The sequence below is a fragment of the Vitis vinifera genome, chromosome 6 (assembly GCF_030704535.1).
Source record: "Vitis vinifera cultivar Pinot Noir 40024 chromosome 6, ASM3070453v1".
Lineage (NCBI taxonomy): Eukaryota > Viridiplantae > Streptophyta > Magnoliopsida > Vitales > Vitaceae > Vitis > Vitis vinifera.
In genome coordinates this window covers 21,773,152-21,796,982 of record NC_081810.1, presented here as the reverse complement: position 1 = coordinate 21,796,982, position 23,831 = coordinate 21,773,152, and the positions used below count along the sequence as shown (strand labels likewise).

Here is a 23,831-nt window from a genome sequence, read left to right as displayed (position 1 = left end):
AACATATTTATCATAACTAACATAATAAGTAACTAATTATGTATAGAATGAACATTTTCTTGACTAAATTTTGAGAAGAGACATTGTAATTCTTATTTTTAAGAAGAGACTCTTTTCATTTTTGTTTAGTTTAATTTTTTGGGCAATCATGTATGGAATGAACATTTTTCTTGATTGAATTTGGATTCATCAAAAAATAACTTAAAATCACAATGGGAAGAATAATATTGTGGATGCCTTTATCTCTTACGTTGGATTAATGTTAGAGATGCTACAGAGGTAGAGCTTTTGTAGACTAAAAGTAATATATTTATCAATTCTTAATATTTTTACTTTTTTTTTTTAAATAATTTTATTTAATTGTTTTTATTTGCATTTTAAGATGAATAGCATCAAATAAAAATTTTAACAAATATTATCACTTTGTTCGTTTTGATTTTTGAGAAAACAAAAGGTTTTTTCTTTTTTAATTTCACTAAGAATTTTTATACCTATTTAATTAATTTTTATAATTAAAAATAAATTAATATAAAAGTTAAGAAAGTATGGTGTCGCATGGAGAGAAACTTTTTCATTTTAATAAACAAAAGATATCATGATTTTTGGAAAACCGCTTTTGAAAAACTACATTTTACATCCCAAAATAGCTAAGTGAGATTCTTTAATAATTATTTTTCTTAAACTTTATCAGTCACATACTAAAAAAATTATTTTAAAACAAAAAATCTTTGGGCTTGAATGATTCCCAAATTAAGATTTTAACGAATGTGGTATTTTATTATTAGATAAATTAATTTTTCCAATAATAATAAGGGGTAAATTTTATATTTTGAAAAATTATGGATTTTTAAAATAATAATAATAAGTGGTAATCTTTATATTTTGAAAAATGATGGATTTTATTTCTTTGGCAAATTCCACACCTTAGAGTTACCAAATCTCTAGTTCATTGGGAAGTAGAAGGTTTCAAGAACTCAAGATTTTTTTCAAAGGAAAAAAAAGGTATTTTATTTATTTTCCATTTTTTTTCTTATATTCGAATTGAAATTTTAATGAATGTGGATAATAACATTAGACGATAACAAAAAATTAAAATTAAAAATGGTATGAATTTCACTTTTACTTTCAACATGCAATGAAGAAAGAATAAAAAATAATAAAAAGAAAAAGAAAAGATTTATATATATATATATATAGGAAAATTCTACAGTACGGCAGGCGATACCGTGCCTCTTAAAAACATCAATCGATGGATGAGAGAATTTGAATCTTAGCCGTCCAAATGGTAAGTTAACTTCAACATTCATTTTAACAATAATTATAAAATTTTGTCAAATGTGTAATATTATACCATTTTAATGGAGGTTTTTAAATGGCAGTTTTACTTTACCGTTAAAACCCTAAAGTCCGAGGTTGAAGGAACAACAAATATAGATGTTCTTCCAACTTCCAAGTCCCAAAACTTGATTTTAAAATAAGACTTCAAGCTTCAGCCGTTACCGGTGATAAGCCAGTGTATCTGAGCAGTGCCTTTGGCGAAGGTTCCCGCCCTCGGAATTCTACAAAAACCTGAAACCAAATTTCCAAGCCATTCGGCATGGTGAAGTGATAATAGAGGAATGACAGAAAGTCTAACATGAGACATTATTTTGGAGTTCAAGGTGGTAACAGGAAATTGCTAGGTATTGATTCGATATGTTGAAAGCATATGGTAAAATTTAGGTCATTGAATGAGAGTACAAATATATGAAACCGGGTATAAAAGAATCAGACCAAGGTCTAAATGAATCGGATGCAAGTGGGATATAAAACAATGAGACCAAATTATACATGTGACATATTACGATTGGCCTGCTGTTTGGTAGGTATCAATTTGGTACCAGAGTAGATCTCATGGCTTAGACTTCAGGTGGGAGACTGTGCCTATGTTTGAAGAATCCTAAGGTTTTGAGTAGAGGGAAGGACTATTATGAAAGAGATGGAACCGCGATACTATGAGATATAAGAGGCAAGCTTCATTTATGATTCATGAATGAATTAATTGTAGATGGAAGAAATGCTTTGAAGTTCAACTAGTATAACAACCTGTTCTGGTGATTTTCCACCACCAACTGCAAGTACGGTTTCTCTAAACTTGTGCCCCAATTCTTTGACGGCCTGTTGAGTAACAACTTCATCAATCCTCAACTAATGAAATTAAAATTTAGACACATTTATCAGTTTGTAGAAATAGCAAAAGGAATTAATCAAATAAGTGGGCATAAACACCAGTATGTCTTTGAAGTGTAGAAGTTTGCAGTCCATACCTTGACATTATCCAACCCAGCCTCCTCAAATGCTGAGAAAGCATCATAAGACAACACCTCTGCCCACTGAAACATAACGAAACTTATTTTTTTAGAAAGATATGCAGATATAAGGGGAAAGAAAACTTTTTTGAGGAATAAACACATCCGTTCCATTTCAGCAGTGGACATGTCTAAAGTCTATAAATCACTTTCTCATGCAAATATAATTTACTAGTGTAACAATTGGCAACTATAGAAAAACTTATGCACGCACACAAACATATGTATACTTATATAATGTATGTATTTATATATGTAAGCAAATAAGGATTCAGCAAGAGAGATGCAATATGAACTTAGTTTTCCAGTTTGAATATACATGCATCTTCTGACCACATTCCAGCAACATGATGACCATACCAAAATGAGCCTGAATAGAGCAAACCAGAGATATTGAAATATTCTGATAATGCTCCTAGTATCGATGCTGTAACTCAGCCATCAGAGTCATCAATGATAGTAAGTGTAAGAAATGGAGATTAGTCTACAGAAGGCATAATCATAGAAAATAAATCATATAGCAGCACCAGAGGAGGAACAAAAACTACCTGGTAACTGTAATATCCAGCTGCATACTTGTCTGACATTCACAAAAAAAAAGCATAGGTTACTATGTATGAGTTAGTAGAGAAAGGTAAATTCGTGACAAGTTGATCTTGTAATCTAACCTGCAAAGATATGGCTGAAACTACAAAGAAACTTGTCCTCTGGCAGTAGAGGGATCACATTTGTCCTTCTACCAACTCTTTGATCAATATCATAGATGGTTTCTGACCCATCTGGAATGTATTTTGTGTGAAGCTCCAGATCTACACTTGCATACCGTAGCTACAAAAAAATATGATACATTTTCACATGGTCAAAATCCTTTTATTTTGTGTAAAATTAGATAGAGATGGATCTTCTTGTCCCAACAACAAATCCAAGTAAATGACACATTGGTGCTATCTGTTTCTGAAACAAGGTGATGCATTGGATGAACTGTTATTCCAGAGCAAAGTCATACTTCAATTACTTGATTAGAACCTAAATTCAACCAAAGAAATTATCCTTGAAACAAAACACTACTTGCCTCCTATGTATAATTATTTATTTATTTATTATCTCTAATTGAGGGCTTTTAAATTGACATGTCACACCTCTCTCACTGACTCACAAGACTTTCAACCATTTATGACACCAAACTAATGTGAAAATTTCAGAAAGAAAATCCAATTCAGAGAACAAATATTGCACCAACAAAAAATTTATCTTCTGCAAAAGGATTCCCAGGAGGCAGGAGGAGCTGATTGCAATAGCATCTTCCATCCAAAAAATTTAAAAACATTCTAGCAATACAAAAGAGTAATATGAGGATTTTACAAAAGAGAACGCCACAAATGAATAGTGAGAACAATCAATTTTTCACTCTGAAGCAACCTTAACATAGTGCCTTCCTAAACCCCTAAATTTTTCTCTCTTAAATATGCACCATGTATTCTCCTAATAGCACACTAATGACCTGCCTTTGTATCTCATAAATGGGCTTAGGTCGTTGCCTAAAATAATAACCCAAAATGGGCTTAAAGAACCTCAGCCCTCATGGGCTGGACTAAGGGCCTAGCCTAACAAAACATATGATGCAATTGGTCATATTGCTAAATTTTATTGTGCATGACATTAGCCATAAATAAGTCTCAAGTCAATTACATGTTCACCAAGAGATCTTCATCTCACATTGGCTTGTAAACTTTAGGTACATCTCTTCATGTTACTTTTGATTTGAAGAATTTGGTTATCCATCCACTCAAAATATGGTGGTGGCAATGACAATTTGATCCAAGAAGTCCACATTGAGTAAATCAAACTTTCAACTCCCTCTACCACTTTCATTTGGAATAATTTTTTGTGTGCTCCATTAGATAAGAAAAATTTTCTTTCTATCTCTCAATTTGCAAACAAAATTATATCTTTATTGCAGTCTTTCCTTCTTTCTTTGTTGTGAAGGATCTAAGCACAAGGGCATCTCTCATCTACCGGTGGAGCAAAGATAACATTATGATTGACCATCATATGTGCAGCCATCACCACTAATCCACGAGTTATGGTTACCATCAAAGCCCCTCTACATGATTGAAATTAGCCATCCCTTCACCAAACTATTACATTCTTTGATTTTCACCAAAGAGTTACCTTTAACCGCCTCCAATAATTGTAACTCATGCTGTGCAATAAAAGTTATTGTTTATCAATTGGTACATCAACACTTTTTAGTCAATGCCTTATACCAATGTGTGGGGTTTTGTCATCTTATATCTTTTGACAGCTATTAGCACTATGTGATATTTGTTGATCACAATACCAAGAATATTTGGCTCTACCTCTACAACATAAGTCAGAGGTATCTATTGTAGGGAATTCCAGATTTCTCCATTCCTATCCCTTGACCAGTTAGGGTACATGCTTAAACTTTGTAGACCTCTAGATCCTAGCAACGGAAGTAATATAGGTATAAAAAACCTTTAGGATCTAGAGATTAATGATTTACCTCAAATCTAGATGTTCCTACATTAGAACTTGTGGGTGAAGAGTTGCTGAAAAACGCAATATACGGTGTAGATTTCATAAACCTAACAATCTTCCACCATGATGACTTTCTCTTTGAATCTTAGCACTAGAAGGGTAAAAGTGTCTCTGGGTTTGGTGAGCTAGAGTTTTATCTCTCTCTTAGAGTGAATAGAATGCAAGATTGAAAAGTGAAGCCCTAATCCCTAAGAGAGGGTATTTATAGGCTTGCAATAGGCTCATGTGACTTAAGCCCATCTTGAGCTTGGATCACTTAAATTAGCCTATCTGGGTCTTAATTTATTAATCAACTCAAATTAGCTCCAATTAATCAATAAGCCTAGTCCAAAGTGACAATTTACAAGCTCCTGTGCAACTTTGCATATTTACCAAAACACACTTACATACTCAAGTGAATAAAGAACCCAACTTTGAAAGCTCGTTTGTTGTGGCAGTTGATCTTTGCACTTTTTAGCATTCAGTGAGTGTTGAGTTGTTTAGTTAGAGAGGTCCTTCTGAGTTGGCACGGGTCCTTTGTGGGTAAAAATATGAAAAAAGCTTGGAAAGCTGCTCCGTTATATATTTTTTGGGCTTTATGGTGGGACAGAAATAGGAGGGCTTTTGACAACTTTGAAAGCACGGATCAAACAATTAAAAACTCTTTTTTGTATATATTTTGAGATTGGGTTAGATTGTACATTGAGGGTGGATCTTTATCATTGTTAGACTTTATGGATTCGGTAGGCTCATGATAAGGTGTGGTAGCGGGTTTTTGTATCTTAATTTTATCCTTTTTTCTTTGTATATGACGTGTATACAACATGTATGCTTTCTTTCTTTTAATACAATTCTTATTTACCTATCAAAAAAAAAAAAAAAAAAACCCAACTAACCTTCATAAACTATGTCATCAAGGAATACGAGGTCAAGCTTAGACCACTTGGACTCATAGGCAAATACTGGTTCTATTATAATCCAATTCCGAAGTTGACTCAACATCCAGAAAGTCAATTGCATTTCAATATCTTACATATATTACAACGAAATACAAGTACTCGGGTTCATGACCTACCATTCACTATATGCAGACTCTTCATGAACTAGTGTTCATAATCTAACAAGGTGAATGTTATTAACCTCTCAAGATTACCTCTACAATCCTTAAGTCTTAAATCCTCTTATCGTGTGATTAACTAACATACTCTAACTCACAAATAGCATATGTCAAGTTCCAGATAAGAAACTACTATGACCACAGATTTTCTGAACACACTTCATTAGTATCATTCAAAGGAATACATTGTCTCAATCTCCATGAAATATCATAGTGTCTCTATTGAGATTCTGAAAATATCTATTGTCATAGGCTTTCATCAATAGTGACCGAATTCATAGGAAATATAAGACCACCATAAGGTCTCACTTGTCGGTCAAAGCTACTACAAACTTTAGCATAAACTCAATATTCTTAAGATTGAAAGAACATACGATATAGCAGCTTGGAAAGGTCATGACTATCTTATAGCCAAAAGTCATGACTCACCATAGGTTTTGTCTAATGTGTAACTATACATACTAATGCATTCACCATGAAAAACTCATCTTGATGACCAAGACCAATCATCCCTCTCCAATTAAAAGCTAGTGCACCACAACTTTAAATGAATTACTTAAGTCCATGAACCACCTATGAACCAATCATCCACTTGCAAGGAACTCATGACTTGGATCTTCTTTGCAACTCTTAATGCATCCAAGTCATGTACAATTCAAAAGATGACCAACTAGAATGCTCATAAGATATAATGCATAAACGGATAGATAAAATAAGAAACAAGAATCTTATTAAGAAAATAAGAAATCTATAAAATGTTACATCATTTCATACTTTTAAGGGCTCTATCATAACATTTATCACTTTTTGATAATTCAAGTCAGTTACAGAAAACTATTTACACTTTAATTATTATGATTTATTCAAATAGGGGAGGTGAATATTAAGGTCTTAACAAACCTTTACCACCTTGGGAATCCAACGCCTTGTTTCCTTACTACATAAAATCTAACCTGTGAGTGTTGTTGAAAGACGTCATCACCACATTATCAAAACTGGTCTCCCCCACCACACAAGCCTCCCTTCCACTTCACTTCTAGTCCTTTGCATTCTAAACCGAATCATACTTTATTACTTACATTGATACATTAATATCAATCACCCTTTAAGAAACTCTTCAATTTATAATTGCCAAAATTTTTTGTCTTAGGGTATTTTTTGTTACCCATATCTTCACCTTTAAACCAACCACAAACTTAAACCCTACTCCAAACCATGTGTATTCTTGGGATATTCCACAATCCATATTTCTTATAATTGTTTTGATTCCTTACTTGGGAAAATTTTCATTTCATGCAATTAGTCTTTCTTAAGCATGATTTTCTATTTAAGACACAAGTATTGTACACTCCATGGGTCAATACCACTACTTTGCATCAATAGGCTTCTTTCATGGAATCATCTCATTTCACCATTCCTTTTTGCCCTTCCCTATCATCTAATCCAATGGAAAAAATTCATCCAACGTCATCTTCTAATCCATGTCCTATTCATATAAGCCTAAGTCACAAACCTAAGTCCCAGGCAATTCATGTAACATTCAAATCATCCATGGAGAATCAAACATAATCTTGATGGTAGCATCTTGATAATCAACGCACTAGTATAGATTTTCACACCACATTTAGTCCTATTTTTAAACCTACAAACATATGCCTAGTGTGCTCTCTACTAGTCACACATGGTTGGCCAATTGGCCAAAATGACATCAAAAATGCTTTTCTCCAAGGCATAGTCATAATGATGTCTACATGAGTTGACTGCCAATCCTATGTGTGGAAACTTAAAAAGGTCATTCATTGCCTTCCTCAAGCTCATGGTGCATTGAACTAAGAGATTTCTCATTATCATACATGATAAGGTGAATCTTTACCTTTTGGTTTATGTGGATAATTCAGTGGTTACAATAAAAGGCCTATAGATATTCATTGCTTCACTTGACTTACACTTCTCACACAAAAGATCCCCGTACTCTCAAAAGATCCCCGTACTCTCAACTATCTTTTGGGAGTGGAAGTTTTCTTTACCAAACTAGGATTATTTCTCTCTTAGCATGCATGTGTTCATAACTTGCTAGAAAAGAAAAATATGCAGGTGCCAAAAAGATGAACACTGCCATGTCCATATCTAATTCAATCACCCTCCATGATGGCACCCCATAGGTGCATGGCACTTTATATCATCAATTTGTTGGAGCTTTGCAATATTTATCACTCACTTGCCAATATACTTAATGCGCTGTCGGTAAATTGTCCTAGTTCATGCACAAGACCTCCACTACTCACTGGACAAGCAACAAAAGAGTGTTACAGATCTCAAAAACACTCTACATCATAGCATCTACCTCCATTGTTGCACACCTTTCCATCACATGGATTTGTTGATACAAGTTGGACAAGAGATAAAGATGGGCGAACATCAACTACCACCTCTGTTTTCTATCTTAGTACCAATCTAGGGAGCTCCAAAAGGCAGAAAACAATTGCTCAATCATTTATTGAAACTAAATATCCTGCAATTGCCTCCAGAGCAGCTGAAGTTAATTGGACGCAACATTTCTCCTCCATGAACTCATGAACTCGACCTACAACTTCCAGAAAAGCATACCATCTATTATGATAATATTGGAGCCACTTCTATTCCAATCTGGTATTCTACTCAAGGATGAAAAACATAGACATTGCCTTTTGTGCTAGAACAAGTGGCAAAGTACCAATTCCGTTTCTCCTATGTCTCTACTTTGTACCAACTAGTGGATGCTTCAACCAAGTCTCTTAGAAAAAACTCTAGCAAGTATGAAGCAAAATTTGGAGTAATTGATGGAAATCCACTCTTGTGGGGGTATATAAGGAAGGAGTTGCAGCTCCCTTCTAGTCAATGCAATCTGATGCTCAATCAGATGCATAAATCTTGGAGCCCACTGCAATCAAGCTCAAATATAATGCATAACTCAAGGAGCTCAAACAAAGAAGGAGCTGTTGCCATTCAATGCAATCATAAGCTCAATCCCATGCATAATTCTAGGAGCCCAAGCTGACTATTCCTTGTGTAGATTTATCCCAGATATTGTCTCTTAAATTATGGCATATTGTATGTCTAGCTGTGTATATATGCACATCACATATGAATAATCAACATGCAACAAGAGATTAATTCACATCAATTTATTTACTCTGTTATATGTGTGGTATATAATCATATTCCAATTTGAAATTTTCTAGACTGTGATTTTCCATCTCATTTTCCCATATTTTTCTATTTAAAATGTTTTTCTTCTTTGAGGACAATAAATAAAGTGGAATATTGAAAAGGTGTAAAACTTCGAAGCATAAATTAGAGATGGTTATGGCACATAGAGTTACCTTTGGTAGCACCAATTTTCCATGAACTGAGAAGCTAATTCAACAGCATCCCATTCTATCCCTCGAGAACCTGAAACAAGACTTTCATCTTGCTTGGTTAACATATGCTGAAGGGCATGGCCAAACTCATGGAAGACAGTTTCAACCTGCTTATGGTGACATCAATTTTCATAAGATTATCTAAATATGCTGCATGAGTTATAAAATTGATAAATATGATTGTTCCATCTCGGAAGATAAAAAAAATTCCAATGATCAGTGAATCATTATAAAATAACCAATATATGACAAATGTTTTATATTTTAAAAGAAAAGACCATATCCTAGAAGCAAAATCCAAAGGAACAGAAAAGGAACATGGTGAGGATTGATGATTGAGATTATTAGGAAGCATAGAATTTTGTTTTATATCTTTAAAAAGTACCTGATGTAATTATATAGAAATAACCAAATGGCACTGATTGCTGGAGTTTTATATGCAATACTCATTTAATCTAGTCAATTATCACTCACATTTGAATTATTAACCTGAAAGCCAGAAGTCAAACTACTGGACCTGAGATGCAGTGTGTTTGTATGTACCTCACGGAAGGTCATAAGACTTGGCTTGTCACCCATTGGTGGTGTTTGATTGCACACTATATGTGCAATAGGCAACCTAGGAGATGCACCATCACATGAAAATGTGCTACCACGACCAAAAACAACATCCATCCATGCCCCACCGCGTTTTTCTGAAGGACGAGCATATGGATCAAAGTAAAAGTATGCTATCGGAATGCCTAGAGAATCTTTGACACAATAAAATTTGACATCATTGTTCCAAACCTGGAGATCATGAACCATATATCATTGGTATGCAAAATGTTCAATGTTATTCGGAATAAATGAGAAATTAAAGAACGAGAACAGATATTAGTATATTACTGGAGCTAGGCCATCTGCTGGCTCAACGTCAATTTCAAACAGCATCTTTGCAAGGTTAAAGAGACCATTTATAACCTTTGGTAATGAGAAAAATGGACGTAACTCTTCCTGTAGATATTAAAACAAGAAAAACATTACTTGAAAGGTTCTCTATATAAAATATTATCTACATTCACTCAGCTAAAAAACAAAATCATAGAATATAAAACATGCTGTAAGTCCAACCTTGATAGAATTGAAGAAGTAAAAATCTGTTGGATGATCCTTAATAAATGCACAGAAAATGGATTAATTGACAAATAATTGGCTCTATAAAAAAAATTTATTAACACATAAGCTATCAACATTTTCATTTCCTATCCATGTAAAGTTGATTAGAACAATAACATAAATAGAAAAAGGAGGAAAAGTAGAGGTAAACAGCCTTGCAGATTCCTGTTAATGCAATGAGATCCCAAGTCATCAAAAAACTACTTTGTAGTAGTCACTTCATTTTCATTTCTACTTGCCTGAATCAGTTTAAACTCCATAGAAAGATCATCAGAGACATTAAGGATTGCTCTAATGTGTTTCCAAAATGAATCACCATTGAGGATTTAAAAGTAAAATTTTAATGCAGAAAGAACAAATACATCCAATTCTTTTAGTTTGTGTGAATAGAGCTGCACTCTCCTTCATGGAAATCACACCTAGAAGTCAAAACTAGGGAATTCATCCAACCAGCCTAGCATGCAGATTTTGTTAGTTCCACAGTCAAAAAATCAGTCTGGCATATTGATGCAGAAAACCTGATAGAAATAGTTACTTGAACTCCAGAAAACTTATAGTATTTACTATTTGGAAACTGGAAGTTTTCCTGGCAGCAGTCAATGCATCTTCTTCAGCAAGAAGCAAATACCAGTAACCATAGTTAGCTTGCCCAAAAGGACTTTTTTTGGTGGCAAAAATCAGAAAATGATTTCCCCCCTACCAAAGATTAAAAGAGCATAAGAACACCAGTGACAAGGAACTTCATCTAAATTGCAAATGGGCCAAAATAATTTATAACATCCAAATCATGCAAAATCAAGATGAAATCGGTCTTCTGAGCTGATGAAGACCATAGATATGGTATCTACCTCAAAAAAAAAAAAAAAAACTTAAAAAGTTAGAAAGAACTAAATCAAACTCTACTAGGCCATCTTTCCATTTGAATAAATTTGGAATAGCAAGGGTGATGAAATGGTCAAATTGCTCTGTGCAGCACTATTCCTCAAAACTTGTTTGTAGAAACTTCTTCCCTTCATAGGTTGTTTACTTTTCTTAAGATACTTCCCTTGACAAGATTTCAACAAATGATCAAAATGTGAAAGCCATCATATGGTTGCATCATGTGCGGGACATACCCCTTTAAAGGATATATTTTCAAATAGTTTAGAAGAATGAGAAATATTCATGTAACCATATTCTTATTTTCATTTTTCATCAGTCTCCAAACTTAAAGGAGCTCAACTAAACCTCTAGTATATTCATGCTTGGTGCAGGTTACTCTAGGTACACTCTCAGCAGTTTACAGCTCATGATAACCTTCTTTTTTCTATATAGGCTAGCTTATATTTCATGAACATGGGGTTATCCCTCTTTATATTTCATAGCATACATATGTTATTCACAAAATGAGTATGTGTATGTGCATGTGTGTGTGTGTGTGTGTGTGTGTGTGTGTGTGTGTGTGGGCACATAGAGAGAGAGAGAGGGAGAGAGAGAGAGGTGTACCTCATTTATATCATACTTCAACTCACGGAGTCTCTCACCCCAGAAGTTGATGTCCCACTGCTTCAAATCATTAGCCTCTATAGCATCTTGAGCTTTAGCTAAATTTTCAAGGTCTTCCATGTCTACAAATCATAAAAAACCAATCAAACTACCAAAACCTTGTTTGAAATAAGATTCTTTTGGCCAGAAAAATAATTATCATGAGGTTTGATCTTGTCTGTCTCTCAAAAGAAAATCCCACACTCCATCAGCCCCAACTATTACCCCTAAAACAATTGCCAGGTAGATAGTTGATGGTCATTTTAATACTTCTTAGATATGGGTGCTAGTGCTGATTCCCAAAAAAGTAGCATATTTTTTGTTCAAGAAATTGCATAATTTCCTAAGTATTGTAGCTTGTGTTTAGGCTCTTAGGGTTTAAGTAGGAACTTACCAACTACTCTAGTTGTTTTGGAATTAGGTTCGAGTCAAAATAAGTCCTAGGTTGCATCTCTATTAGGAGTTTTGGGTTACACTCCCTATCCTTTTACATAGTGATAATTTTTCCAATGAACCTGGTAAGTGGGGTTCATTAACTTTTGTACATTGTAAATGTCTATCCACTTTGTATGGTCTCTTGGCAAAATATCAAGAAAAATGATGAGGTCTGAGAATCATAAGGGTTCCGGAGCTCCCAAAGAAAATGAAACCAAACTACATATCTATTTGAATAACTGTAATTATTTTCTACCATAGCCAGATGCCAGATAATTAAAGCATGAATAACAGAGTATTGAAAATCTGTGGCTCAGGATTTTCTCTCTTAATAAATGAATGATGGCATAAAACATGGAGAACTTGAACAATTTGAGCCATTACAGTTCTAAGTTCTGAAAGGCAAAATACCAACTTATGACTATAAGAAAAATAAGATTTTCCACTGTAACATTCTCATATGTAATATTAAAATGCAAAAAGAAAAATTAGCCAAATACAGTGATATGTGAATGAAAATTTTCTTCATGTAATTTTTCTCTTCAATAGATCAAAAGTCCAATAAAATTATGTATCAGTATTCCATTCAAGCTTCCAAATAGCAACCAGGCAGCACGCTACCTTGAATTGCGGCATTCCAAGAAGCACTTCGAAGGTCCTCTATAAGCTCCTCTGCTTTATTTATGGTAGCCATTTTCATTTCCATGCTTACCTATGATAAACTTCTGTTAAGTCTCTAAAATAAGAGCACAGCAAACTGTAAACATCATACCTCAGCATAATTATTGTAGCCAAGAAGCTTTGCCTTCTCCAATTTAAGCTTCAAAATTCTTGCAATAATTGGTGTGTTATTGTGATCTCCACTTGATGCACGAGCAACATAAGAACGGTATACTTCTTCACGTAAAGATCGATTCCGTGCATGTTGCATAACAGAGCGATAGCTTGGAGCATCCAACGTAAGTACCCATGGCCCATTTTCAGCTGTAGCATCTTTATGTCCCTAATATGATCATGGATATAAAGCTATAAGAGAGAATGAAAGCCAATGTAAAATGATGAGGAAATAACTTGACTAATACAAAAAAGTAATATCGTACAGAAAAATTTTAACATGATATACCTTGGACAATGCCATTTCTGCAGCCATTGCAAGTGCAGTAGCAGGCAACCCTTCAATGTCTTTCTTATCTGTGATTAATTTTTCAAACTGCTTTGTGGAGTCCAAAATATTTTCCTCAAACTTCTGTGATAGCTTTTCCAACTCCTGCAAATTAATCCAGAAGGATAATTTGTTCCACAAAATGAGAAGAACAAGCACTAGGTCATAAACTTCACTTGAAAAAATTATTTTGCACAGCCTATAAGTTGTCATTGAATTTCTTCAATAAAAACTAATGGTCATTTCAGTTCAATTTTTTAACATAAGGATGTCTTAATTAATCTTTTCAAATTTAGTATATTGTGCTGTTTCAAATATCCATTTTTTTAACAAATTTAATATTTTTAATTATTAAACAAATTTACTCTTCTTTATGTTGACATGGAAAATATAGATGGGCTTTCCATCCCAGGACCTCCTACCCCTCATTTCTCATAAACCTAGAGAGATTGATATCTTTGTTTCCATCTTTTCTTTCCCATTTGAAACTTTTCTTTCACTACTTTGAGCATTCTCTAATGCATCTGATTTCACTATGGTCTCTCCTCCAGTTGACCCCCTCCCTCTCCACCCTCACCCTAAAAAAACAAAGAAGAAAAAAACCAAAGAACCTTATTCTTGAGTTTGAAAAAAAATTATTTGATTGGCATATGGGCTCAGAAAATTTGCCTCTTAACTTTTTGGTTTACAGATAACATTTATTCAAGTGACCAATTTATCTGAACTTGAAGATTAAATGAAAAAACAACCAAATATGATTGTAAAATATTTCAATTGAATTGACTTCTTGATGTTCAGATTCAAACAAAAGAAAACTCATTGATGTTGATAATTTTTCTATATCAAGAATAACAAAACGAAGTTACATCAGCATTGAGAATACACAATCTAAACTTAAATCATTGAAAGGATAAACCTGGTTTAGTGCTCCAAAATTCCTTCTTCTTTTCCTTAGCTTTACCTTTTCTAGTCACTTATTGATTTAAAAGCTCAGTAACTAACCTGTTGAATTTCATTGAAGTATTCTCTTTTATTATCTTCAAGAGAAACACCATTAAGAACTGCCTCCTTTATTTGAGCTGCCATGATACATAGATCTCTTCATCACAAGAATTATCAACCAGCACAAGCTGAATATTTTCATGTACCATTCAAATGTGTCGCAAACACATTTTTTCTTTTTTAAGTTTCCATAAATAGTGTAGCAATCACATAAATTGTAAAGATCAAGATATATACAATGTGAATTTAGTCCATTCATTAGTCACATTTATATCTTTTGGAGGCAAAAAAGGATGTAGTTAGCATTCACCATAGGACAACATGTCATTGCTTTTAAAATAGGCTACACACAAGATTTGTGAGGTAAATGGGAACCCAAGGTTCAAAATCGAAAAGACCAGCATGGCTAAACAGAAACAGCACTGGCAGCGAATGGGGGTTGGGTTGGGTTGAGTTAGTTTAGTCTGATTCAAAATTGTCCAAACTGAAACCCTGCTTTCTAACTAGTTTATGCTAAGAACTACCTGTTTAAAACATAGAAGCAATGCATTGAAATAATTAAGAAATTTATAGTCATGTTTAACTAGAACAAAATAGGTCTAAACAGAATCAGAGCTTGGGAGAGAACCAGACCAAGCTTCATAGGGACACATGACTAGAAAATTGAATATGACAACTGATGCAGTGAAACTGGTACCACATGGGCACCCGTAGCATTTGAAAAGACAAAGATGTTTCAAATTTAGTTTTAAGCTTCATTGTTAATTCTATATCAATATTTTCATGGTTTTTTTTATTATTTTGATAAATTTTAAAATAAGCTCATTGAGTACATTACAATGTCCATTCTTTCTTATCCTTGCCTTCCCTAGCTATAGCAGAGTCATAAACCTTATTAAAATTGCATCATTAGCACCTTCACTTCCCAATCTTGAAGCCACCTCGCAAAATTCCTTTAAAAAGTTATAATTAAGCTCCAAAACTTTTCATGTAACCATGAAAACTCTAGGGATATTGAGAAGCTGAAACTAGAACAGGACAGGAGTGGTCAGAGATTGAAATCCACTGTTCTGGACCAGTGACTTTTATTAATGTTTCTTAAGACTGCTTGTAATTAACCTTTTTTTTCTCTTTTTGTCTAAGGAATTAATTCTGTGAATTAAAGCTCATTTTATTAGTCTCCAACTTTAATTGTCTTGCAGTTTTTTCTTATTCTCTACTATTTCTTTTGTTAGAGATCATCACTGATGAAAGTTTGCACCTATTTCAGCAATTGGCTGGTGGATTTAATCAATCTCATTGCATAATTTTTAAGCCCCATTATGTAGGAGCATGTGATGATTGACAAAACCACAAAACTTGAAGGAATCTCATACAAAAGCTACAGAATAAGGCAAGACGCAAAATCAAAGAGATTTTGTGATGTTGTGGTGATAACATTTTGAGCAACTGACAACCCTTTAAAGTGCTAAATTTAGCAACATTCTATCACAAAAGGGATATTGTAATATTGTATGAGCTCTAAAATCCATGAAACTAAGAAACAGTTAATTTGAAAAGAAAATAATGATTTTCCCCACACCATAAGCAAGCAAATATTCTGAACCAAAACAAGGTACCACAATCACAGATAACCAAGTAATACCTCTGTCAAAGTTTTAGGAGGTAGTTAGGATGTTTTATTTTTCTATTAAATAAAATCTGAAGTTAGTAATTCAGATTGTAGTTAGGGGGTTTCCTATTTTTATGCAGTAGTTAGATTTCCTATTTTACAGCTGAATTGGTTATAGAGCTGGTAACTAGTTCCTGCTATATATCTATGTACTCATATTTTATGAGATTCAAAAAGAACAATTACTTTTCTTCTCAAAAATTACAACCTCTTATAATGCAAACAAGTTTAACTAACCTTCCACAATGCGCTTACGAGCATCATTCAGAGCTTCCCAATCTGAAGATTCTCGAATAGCTCTGAATGCATTATAAATGGGTTTGCTTTGGCCCAACCTGAGCTGAAATTCAACCTTTGCTGGCTGTAGACAAAACAATTCAGGTGGAAATTCAACAACATTGAAGACATCGTCTTTATTTCATTTGTGGGCACTAAAAATAACACAGACCTGAACTTCTTCTATGGCAGATCGCAGCTCAGGTGAGTCCTTCACAGAATTGAGATGATTCACAATTCCCCAAACAACAGACAATCTATCTATGATCTTTTCCAATGGTTCAACCAATTTAGGCCATGTTGGCTCAACTGTAGTCTCCAACTCAACCAAATCACTCTCCTGCACTCTAGAAATCACATATTACTTCACAATAGATGTAAAATTGATGAACATAAAAAATAAAATAAAATAAAAACAGAGGAAAAGGAAGAACAACAATTCTTCATTTAGTTTTGAGAAAATGCAGGAAAAGAAACTGAAACTTTGACTTTTGTGAGTTTTTCTATACTGATCACTGAAAGAGCACAAAACTCAGTGTCAACTGACTGCTTACCTGAGGAGAGACTCCCCCACAGCAAGCAAACAAAGTTAGTTGAAAATGGAGCGCAGTACAAAGTAGAATTTCCTGCCCTCCATTCGATAGGAAACAAGCACATGGGCAAATACGGGAAACCAAGATCGAAACTTTCTTGGAAAAAAAAAGACAAAAATCCCATCCAACTAAATCTAATGCAAGTATGTAGCTCAATTAAGGTGTCTTTATGTTGAGAATGAGGCTGTTGCCTATTGGGGTCTAGCCCCATGTAGAATAACCCAATAAATATTTTTTTGGGCTTTGGCTTTATTAATTTTATGAGTCTATGTGGCAGTTTTTCTCATCAGATTTTTTAACAGAGCAGTTTTTTAGGGTTTTTTTCTTCTCTCCTATGTTAAAAAAGAAGAAGAAAAAACACATTGGATTGTTTTATGCCTTTGTTGATCAATAATTATTTCCATATCTCAAAGAATGTGCCATGGTGGGAAGAACACTGCTTCCCAACATTTCCGTTTAGAAACTCAAATAACATAAAACTACTCGGTTGAATACAAATATTTAGCTCAATCCAGGTAATTTTTTTATTATGTACAAGTGAAAACAAAACATAGCACAAAACTCAAATTTTTTTTTCTATTTTCCTTAATTTTCTCATCAACAAGCCCGAAGTAATCACAAGGTGAAGCTTAGCACACAACAGAATAAGAAATGCTCCGATCTACTACCCAGAAAATGTGGAAAATAAATGAAAAATAATTTTTGAAACATGATGAGAGTTCTCACAAATTAAAATCCAAAACATAGTAAAACACGATGCTCAATATTTTCACTTCTTTCCTTCTTTTTTTCTTTTTTTCTTTTTTTTTTCTCTCTCAGTTTTCCCAGGAACCAAACAGAAGATAATCTGAAAACGGAAAATCAGAGCCAACGCTCCGTTATACTACTTATAAATCATCCAATGGAACTAAATATTTCGGCCTCATGTCAGTTTCTCGTAATTTTCTCTTCTTCTTTTTTATTTTTTTGTTTTTTGTTTTTTGTTTTTTGTTTTTTCCTCAGTTTTCTAAGCAAACAAAAAGAGGATAATCGGAGAATACAGCTCACCAGTTTCGCTAAGAGCGATCGGAAGGCGGGACGGATGTGTTTGGGTTCGATCACATCGAACGGTGGAAAAACGAAATCTTCCAACAAAGGATTGCGTTCGGCCGCCATGGATTCGTCTGAGAAGAGGTTGGAAGCTGTAAGTGGAAGCTGAAATCAACCCGCTTCAAGACAGTCAGACTCTTCAAAAGTTTGACTCTCAGGACTTTTGGAGGCCTTCCACTCGAACAGTTACAAACGGTTGATGTTCTGTGAGACTGCAGCCAGCTTGAGACATTTTTAATATTCATTATTATTATGTCATAATCGGAAAATCCCAAGTGATCGATCCCAATACCATCACTTGGTGGGTTATTCCTTGAATTCATGCTTTGGGGAAGGAAGTAATGAATATAAGGGCATGGGGCATTCCTTGCCTACGTACACTTTGATGCTTTTTTTTTTCTAAGAAAAATTATAATATTAAATAAAATTATTTATAAAATTATTTAAAATTAAATAATTAAATTTTTTTTCATTTTCAATATATTCATAATTAAATATTATATATATTTCCTTTAATAAAATTTAAAATATTAATATACTTATGATAAATATTAGTAGTCATGAGTTCAAATTAGAGTAATATACATATAGTATGATATTTAAAAATAAATAATAAAAAATAGAAATAAAGAATAAGATGTTAGATATGATTGATAATAATATGAAAAGGATGATAAAAACCCAAGATGATTGTACTAATAAAAGGAAAGTAATGTAAAATATAAAAACAAATTATATAAAATAAAAATAACTAATTAATTTTGAATGGACTAATACAAGCATTGAATTATTAAAATATTAGGCCATAATTTTATGGGACACTACTAGAAGATCACATCATGAGATAATCCTTCTAAAAATAAATAAAAAATAAAAAAAGGATATTTTAATATAATTGTAATAACAAAAGGACTCCACTCTTCAAGGATATTTCTAGCTATATATAACATACATAGTAATTTTTCAAACATATAAAAATTTTACTTTCTTTTTTGCTTAGCAATGGAGATGAATCAAAACCAGCTTGTTCAATGGAATCATCATGGGTAAGGTGAAAGGCATGCATAGTTTAACTTTTTATAGTAAGGTATCAAGTTTTTTCCTATTGAAAAAGAATTAATTTTATTTTTCTTGAAAAGAAAGATGATGAATCAAAGCTTACCGATGAACAACATTCAAGAAGTGAAATATACTTTATTCCCTCAACCTATCACATGCTTTACACTTTATCCACTTGTTTTCAAAATTTACTAACTTACCTTTCAAATTTCTTTAAGAGTAACATTACACCTTTTTTGTTAGACGAAGTTACTTTCAATAAACGAAAATGTCACATGTTCTACACATAACTTAATAAGTGAGGGTAAAATTGTTATTTAAAAGATTTAAAGCCCTAAAACCATTCTAGTCTTTATTCTTCTTCCTCTAAAAACCCAAAAACCTTTTTATTTGAAGTTTGAATTTTTTCCACTCCCACTTTCACCTTTTATTTCTTCTTTTGCTGCCATTTTTCTTTATAAAAAAAGATTGATAAAAATATATAATGAAATAGTAAGGCTATGTTTGGTTCTCGGAAAATTTAAGGGAAAATGCGAGGGAAAGAAAATACAAAGGAAAAGTAGAAGGAAAGAAAAAGTGAAAAAAAATAAAAAAATAGATTAAAAGTTGATAAATTATTTTTTTTGTTACTTCAAACTCATTTTATTTATTTTAACTCATCAATATAAAGATTAAATAATTTAAAAATACATAAGTTTTTAATTAATTTTAATTATATTTTATTTTCTTTGATATTTTTCATAGGACAACCAAACATGAGAAAATTATTTTCCTTATCATTTTTTTCTTTCCTTTATACTTTCCGGGAACCAAACATAGCCTAAAGATTTTCTTATAATATCATTATTTTTCCTCTTCTGTTGTTTTTTTCCACCACCATTATGCCATAGATCTACTCCCAGGCATTCATATCTAGGGCACCTTGATTTAACATGTTTCTTGATTTGAGAAACTCGCGAAGCATTGTCTTGATGAAATCGATAACACAAGTCATTCCAAATTTTGACAATAGTGGAAATATACAACAAACTATCAATTGTATCTTGAATGAGAAGCTAAGAAATCACAATACTATTGCAACGGGTCTAAATACCCAAAAAAGATTATCGGTTGTTGGTTGAAAGATGTTTCCATCAACAAAGCCAATCTTGTTCTTGGCCATAAGAGTTGTAGTCATGGCATGACTCCAAGAGTTATAATTTGATCCTATAAGCTAATTCGAAATGAGAGTAAGACCTACGCAATCTGCACTATGCAAGAAATAAGGATTGCATGAATCCTCCATGGGAGACAAAAATGAGGTCCCCATGATTTGCCAATTTGCAGCATTTCTCACCATCAACTTAGAAGAAGGAAAGAAAGAGGGTGCGGGAAAGTAACAACAGATTCATTGCTCTGATACCATATTAAAAAGTGAATAGAAAAACTTATTTATATTTCTTGTTTAAAAAAGAGCAATTCAAAGGAGAATATACGGAGGAAAAAAAAACATTTTGTTACCTATGGTAACTGCTTTCCAACTCACCATAACAACACAAAAAAAAGAAAAAAAAACAAAACAATAAGCAAAAATTCTAACTAATTTAATATTGGTGGATATTTTGCTGAGTAAAGTTTAGTTTTTCTATTTCTTGGGAAGTAAATAATAAAAAATGACATATTTGAGCTTTCATATACTTTCTTGGCAACCAAATAGAGGGTTGCTTTAAAATGGGTGTTGTTTGAATGTTCAATACCCTATCGTGTGTGTGTGTGTTTTTAATCGTTTTTTACTAGGCATTTGACAATACATTTTTATAATTTGTAGTTGAAAATAAAAACTCAATTCTTAATTAATTTAAATTGAACTCAATAACCAAAAATTCATTTAATTATTCATTAGAAGAAAATGAAGAATTTGAATTCTTGCTAAAATATAACAATTTTAAATTTGATCTACTTAAAAAAAATGAAATGAGAAAGAAAAAGATGAATATATATATATATATATATATATATATATATATATATATATATATATATATATATATATATATATATATATATAATGGTTGAAAATATAAGAAACCACTAACATTCAATTAATTTTGAATGAGGTAAATTATTTTAATTTTTTATTATTTTGAAATTTTATTTATTTTTATGCATGGTTAATTAACGAATTATATTTTTAATTATGTAATAGTAAGAGATAAAGAAATGGGTGGATTAATAAAAATGTTGAATTCTTAAATATTAGAGTAAAAATGGTTAAAACGCTAGAGGATCATAGAATCATGGAGACTTTTTTCAATATGGGTATAATATATTGGTTAGAAACTACTACAAGAGGGTGCATGTTAGGAGATCATAATCTTTTGAAAAATAATATATTGGTCTTAGTCCCATATGGGGTAGCCCATCACTAATATTTTATTTGGGCTTTGTCTTTATTTAGTTTATGAGAGTCTACGTGGCGCGGTGTTTACAAAATCATATTTGATTACTTTATGCTTTTGTTGATCAATGATTATTTCCATATCTCTAAGACGGCGCCAAGGTGGCAAGAACATAATTATTCCCAACACTTTCATTTATTAGGAACTCAAATTACATAAGCCTACTCCGTTGGATCCAAATATTTTGCTGACGTGGTGTTTATTTTTTATTTTTTTATTTTTAATTTTAAATTAAAATTAAAACTAAATAATGTTTAATAGTATTAAAAATTAAATTGTTTATTTTGTAATATTTTATTTTTATTAAATATTTAAAAATAAATAAAAATCAATATATTCCTTTTACTTTTCGAAAAAGCTAAAATATTTTAAATAAATAATAATTTAGAAAAAGAAAAACAAACAATTTAAAATATGAAAATAAGTTATTTTTAACAAAAAGTTAAAAAATATAAATACCACTCCGTCCAATTAACTTTTTCTATTATGCATAGATGAAAACAAGATAAAACTCGAAAATTTTCTCATCAACAATCTCGAGAGGATAAAGAGTGGATTTAATTTGTTGTAATATGATGTTTAAAATTATCCTTTAACCAATCAACTTACAACGAACATAATAAAAATATAGGAAAACAAATCTAAATAATGGATGAAATGAAGTTCATATTAGTTAACGGGATTCATAAATATTCCTTCAAACTTTTGGTTGATACGATATAACATGGGATAAGATAAAATAAAAAATAAAAAATGAGATATTATATGATATCCCATATTTAGTTAGTAATAAGATAGGATTAGGGATAAGATAAGTGATAAGAACCTAATATGAAATATGATAAATGGTGGGATGTATTATTATTATCAATTTTAGATAGGACTCATGACATGATAATGATATGGGATATACATATCTTAATATCAAAAATTTATTTTTTATCAATGTTTTATTTTTTTAGTATACTTATTTTAAAAAATAATTTTTTTATTATAAATTAAATCTATGATTAAAAAAGAAAAACAAAAAAAAATATTTATAAAATACTATTAATATATGATATAGAAATTATTTTTATATATTAAATAATATAATATAAATTTTTTTATTTGTAAAGTTTAAATATTTTAATCATGAATATTATTAAGCATAACAAAATTTCATTTTTTTAAATAGAAAATATTTGAATGTGATATTATTTTTGTTTTGAATATTGAAAATAATATATATTTCATATCATTTTTTTATTTATTTTACAAATTAAATATAAATATAACATAACATATTTCACCTAATATGCTATCTTAAAATATCATGTCTATAGACTATGTATATCCAAGAATATTATAGAAATCATATCCTATGATATGCATATCGCATTCTATCATATCACGTCAATCAAACGTAATCATTTTGATAACTTTAAAGGACTAAACAATGGTCATAAATTGTTTTTGGGATTCTAGTGGGTCTCCATAGGGAGTGGATGACACCTGATCAACTCTGGTAAAAAAACGCACTCTTAAGTTAAACTATCCATTCACGTAAAAATAAAAAAAAAAACAAAAATAAAAAACTATATATATATATATATATATATATATATATATATATATATATATATATATATAAGAAATGGTGATAATTAAATTAAAATAAGAATTTTATGACAACTGAAAAAGAAAAGGTTGAAGATATAAAATAATATAAATAATTAATTAATTTTGAATGGATTAATAAAAGCATTGGAGTATTAAAATATTGGCCATGATTTTAGGGAAACTATTACGAGAACACATTATGAGATAAATATCCTTAAAAAAAGGACTCCTCTTTAAAAAGGATATAAAGGATATTTCAACTAACAACATAATCCAAGTATTTTAGTTGTAGTAAAATAGAAACCTTTCCCAATGCAACACGTCTATATCAACTTTCTCTCTCCGTCAACCTTTCTACCTATATATAACCTACATACTAATTTTTTAATCATACAAAAAATTTATCTTCTTTTT

At 31.7% G+C, this 23,831-nt stretch overlaps 1 protein-coding gene across 1 annotated transcript; it reads right to left on the bottom strand.

The window, feature by feature from the left end:
• Positions 1-1,270: 1,270 nt before the first annotated feature.
• Positions 1,271-18,567, bottom strand: LOC100256913 (organellar oligopeptidase A, chloroplastic/mitochondrial). The gene is made up of 17 exons (XM_059737239.1): positions 18,277-18,567; positions 16,809-16,976; positions 16,598-16,721; positions 14,689-14,765; positions 13,648-13,791; positions 13,297-13,527; positions 13,146-13,236; positions 12,051-12,172; positions 10,296-10,403; positions 9,951-10,196; positions 9,369-9,514; positions 4,876-4,921; positions 3,017-3,176; positions 2,897-2,928; positions 2,307-2,372; positions 2,086-2,157; positions 1,271-1,569 (listed from the first exon to the last, which is right to left on the bottom strand). Exons 1-17 carry the CDS (start codon positions 18,382-18,384, stop codon positions 1,483-1,485), a joined length of 2,028 nt encoding a protein of 675 aa, XP_059593222.1. The 5' UTR covers positions 18,385-18,567; the 3' UTR covers positions 1,271-1,482.
• Positions 18,568-23,831: the final 5,264 nt, after the last annotated feature.

What these genes read in the sequence shown, in the direction of transcription:
- LOC100256913 (XM_059737239.1), bottom strand. Translation starts at nt 18,384, where the DNA reads ATGGCGGCCGAACGCAATCCTTTGTTGGAAGATTTCGTTTTTCCACCG. An exon ending in GCTACAATAATTATGCTGAG is followed by an intron (nt 13,237 to 13,296) that starts GTATGATGTTTA and finishes AGTTTATCATAG; the next exon opens with GTAAGCATGGAAATGAAAAT. An exon ending in GTGGAAAATCACCAGAACAG is followed by an intron (nt 1,570 to 2,085) that starts GTTGTTATACTA and finishes ATTTGGTTTCAG; the next exon opens with GTTTTTGTAGAATTCCGAGG.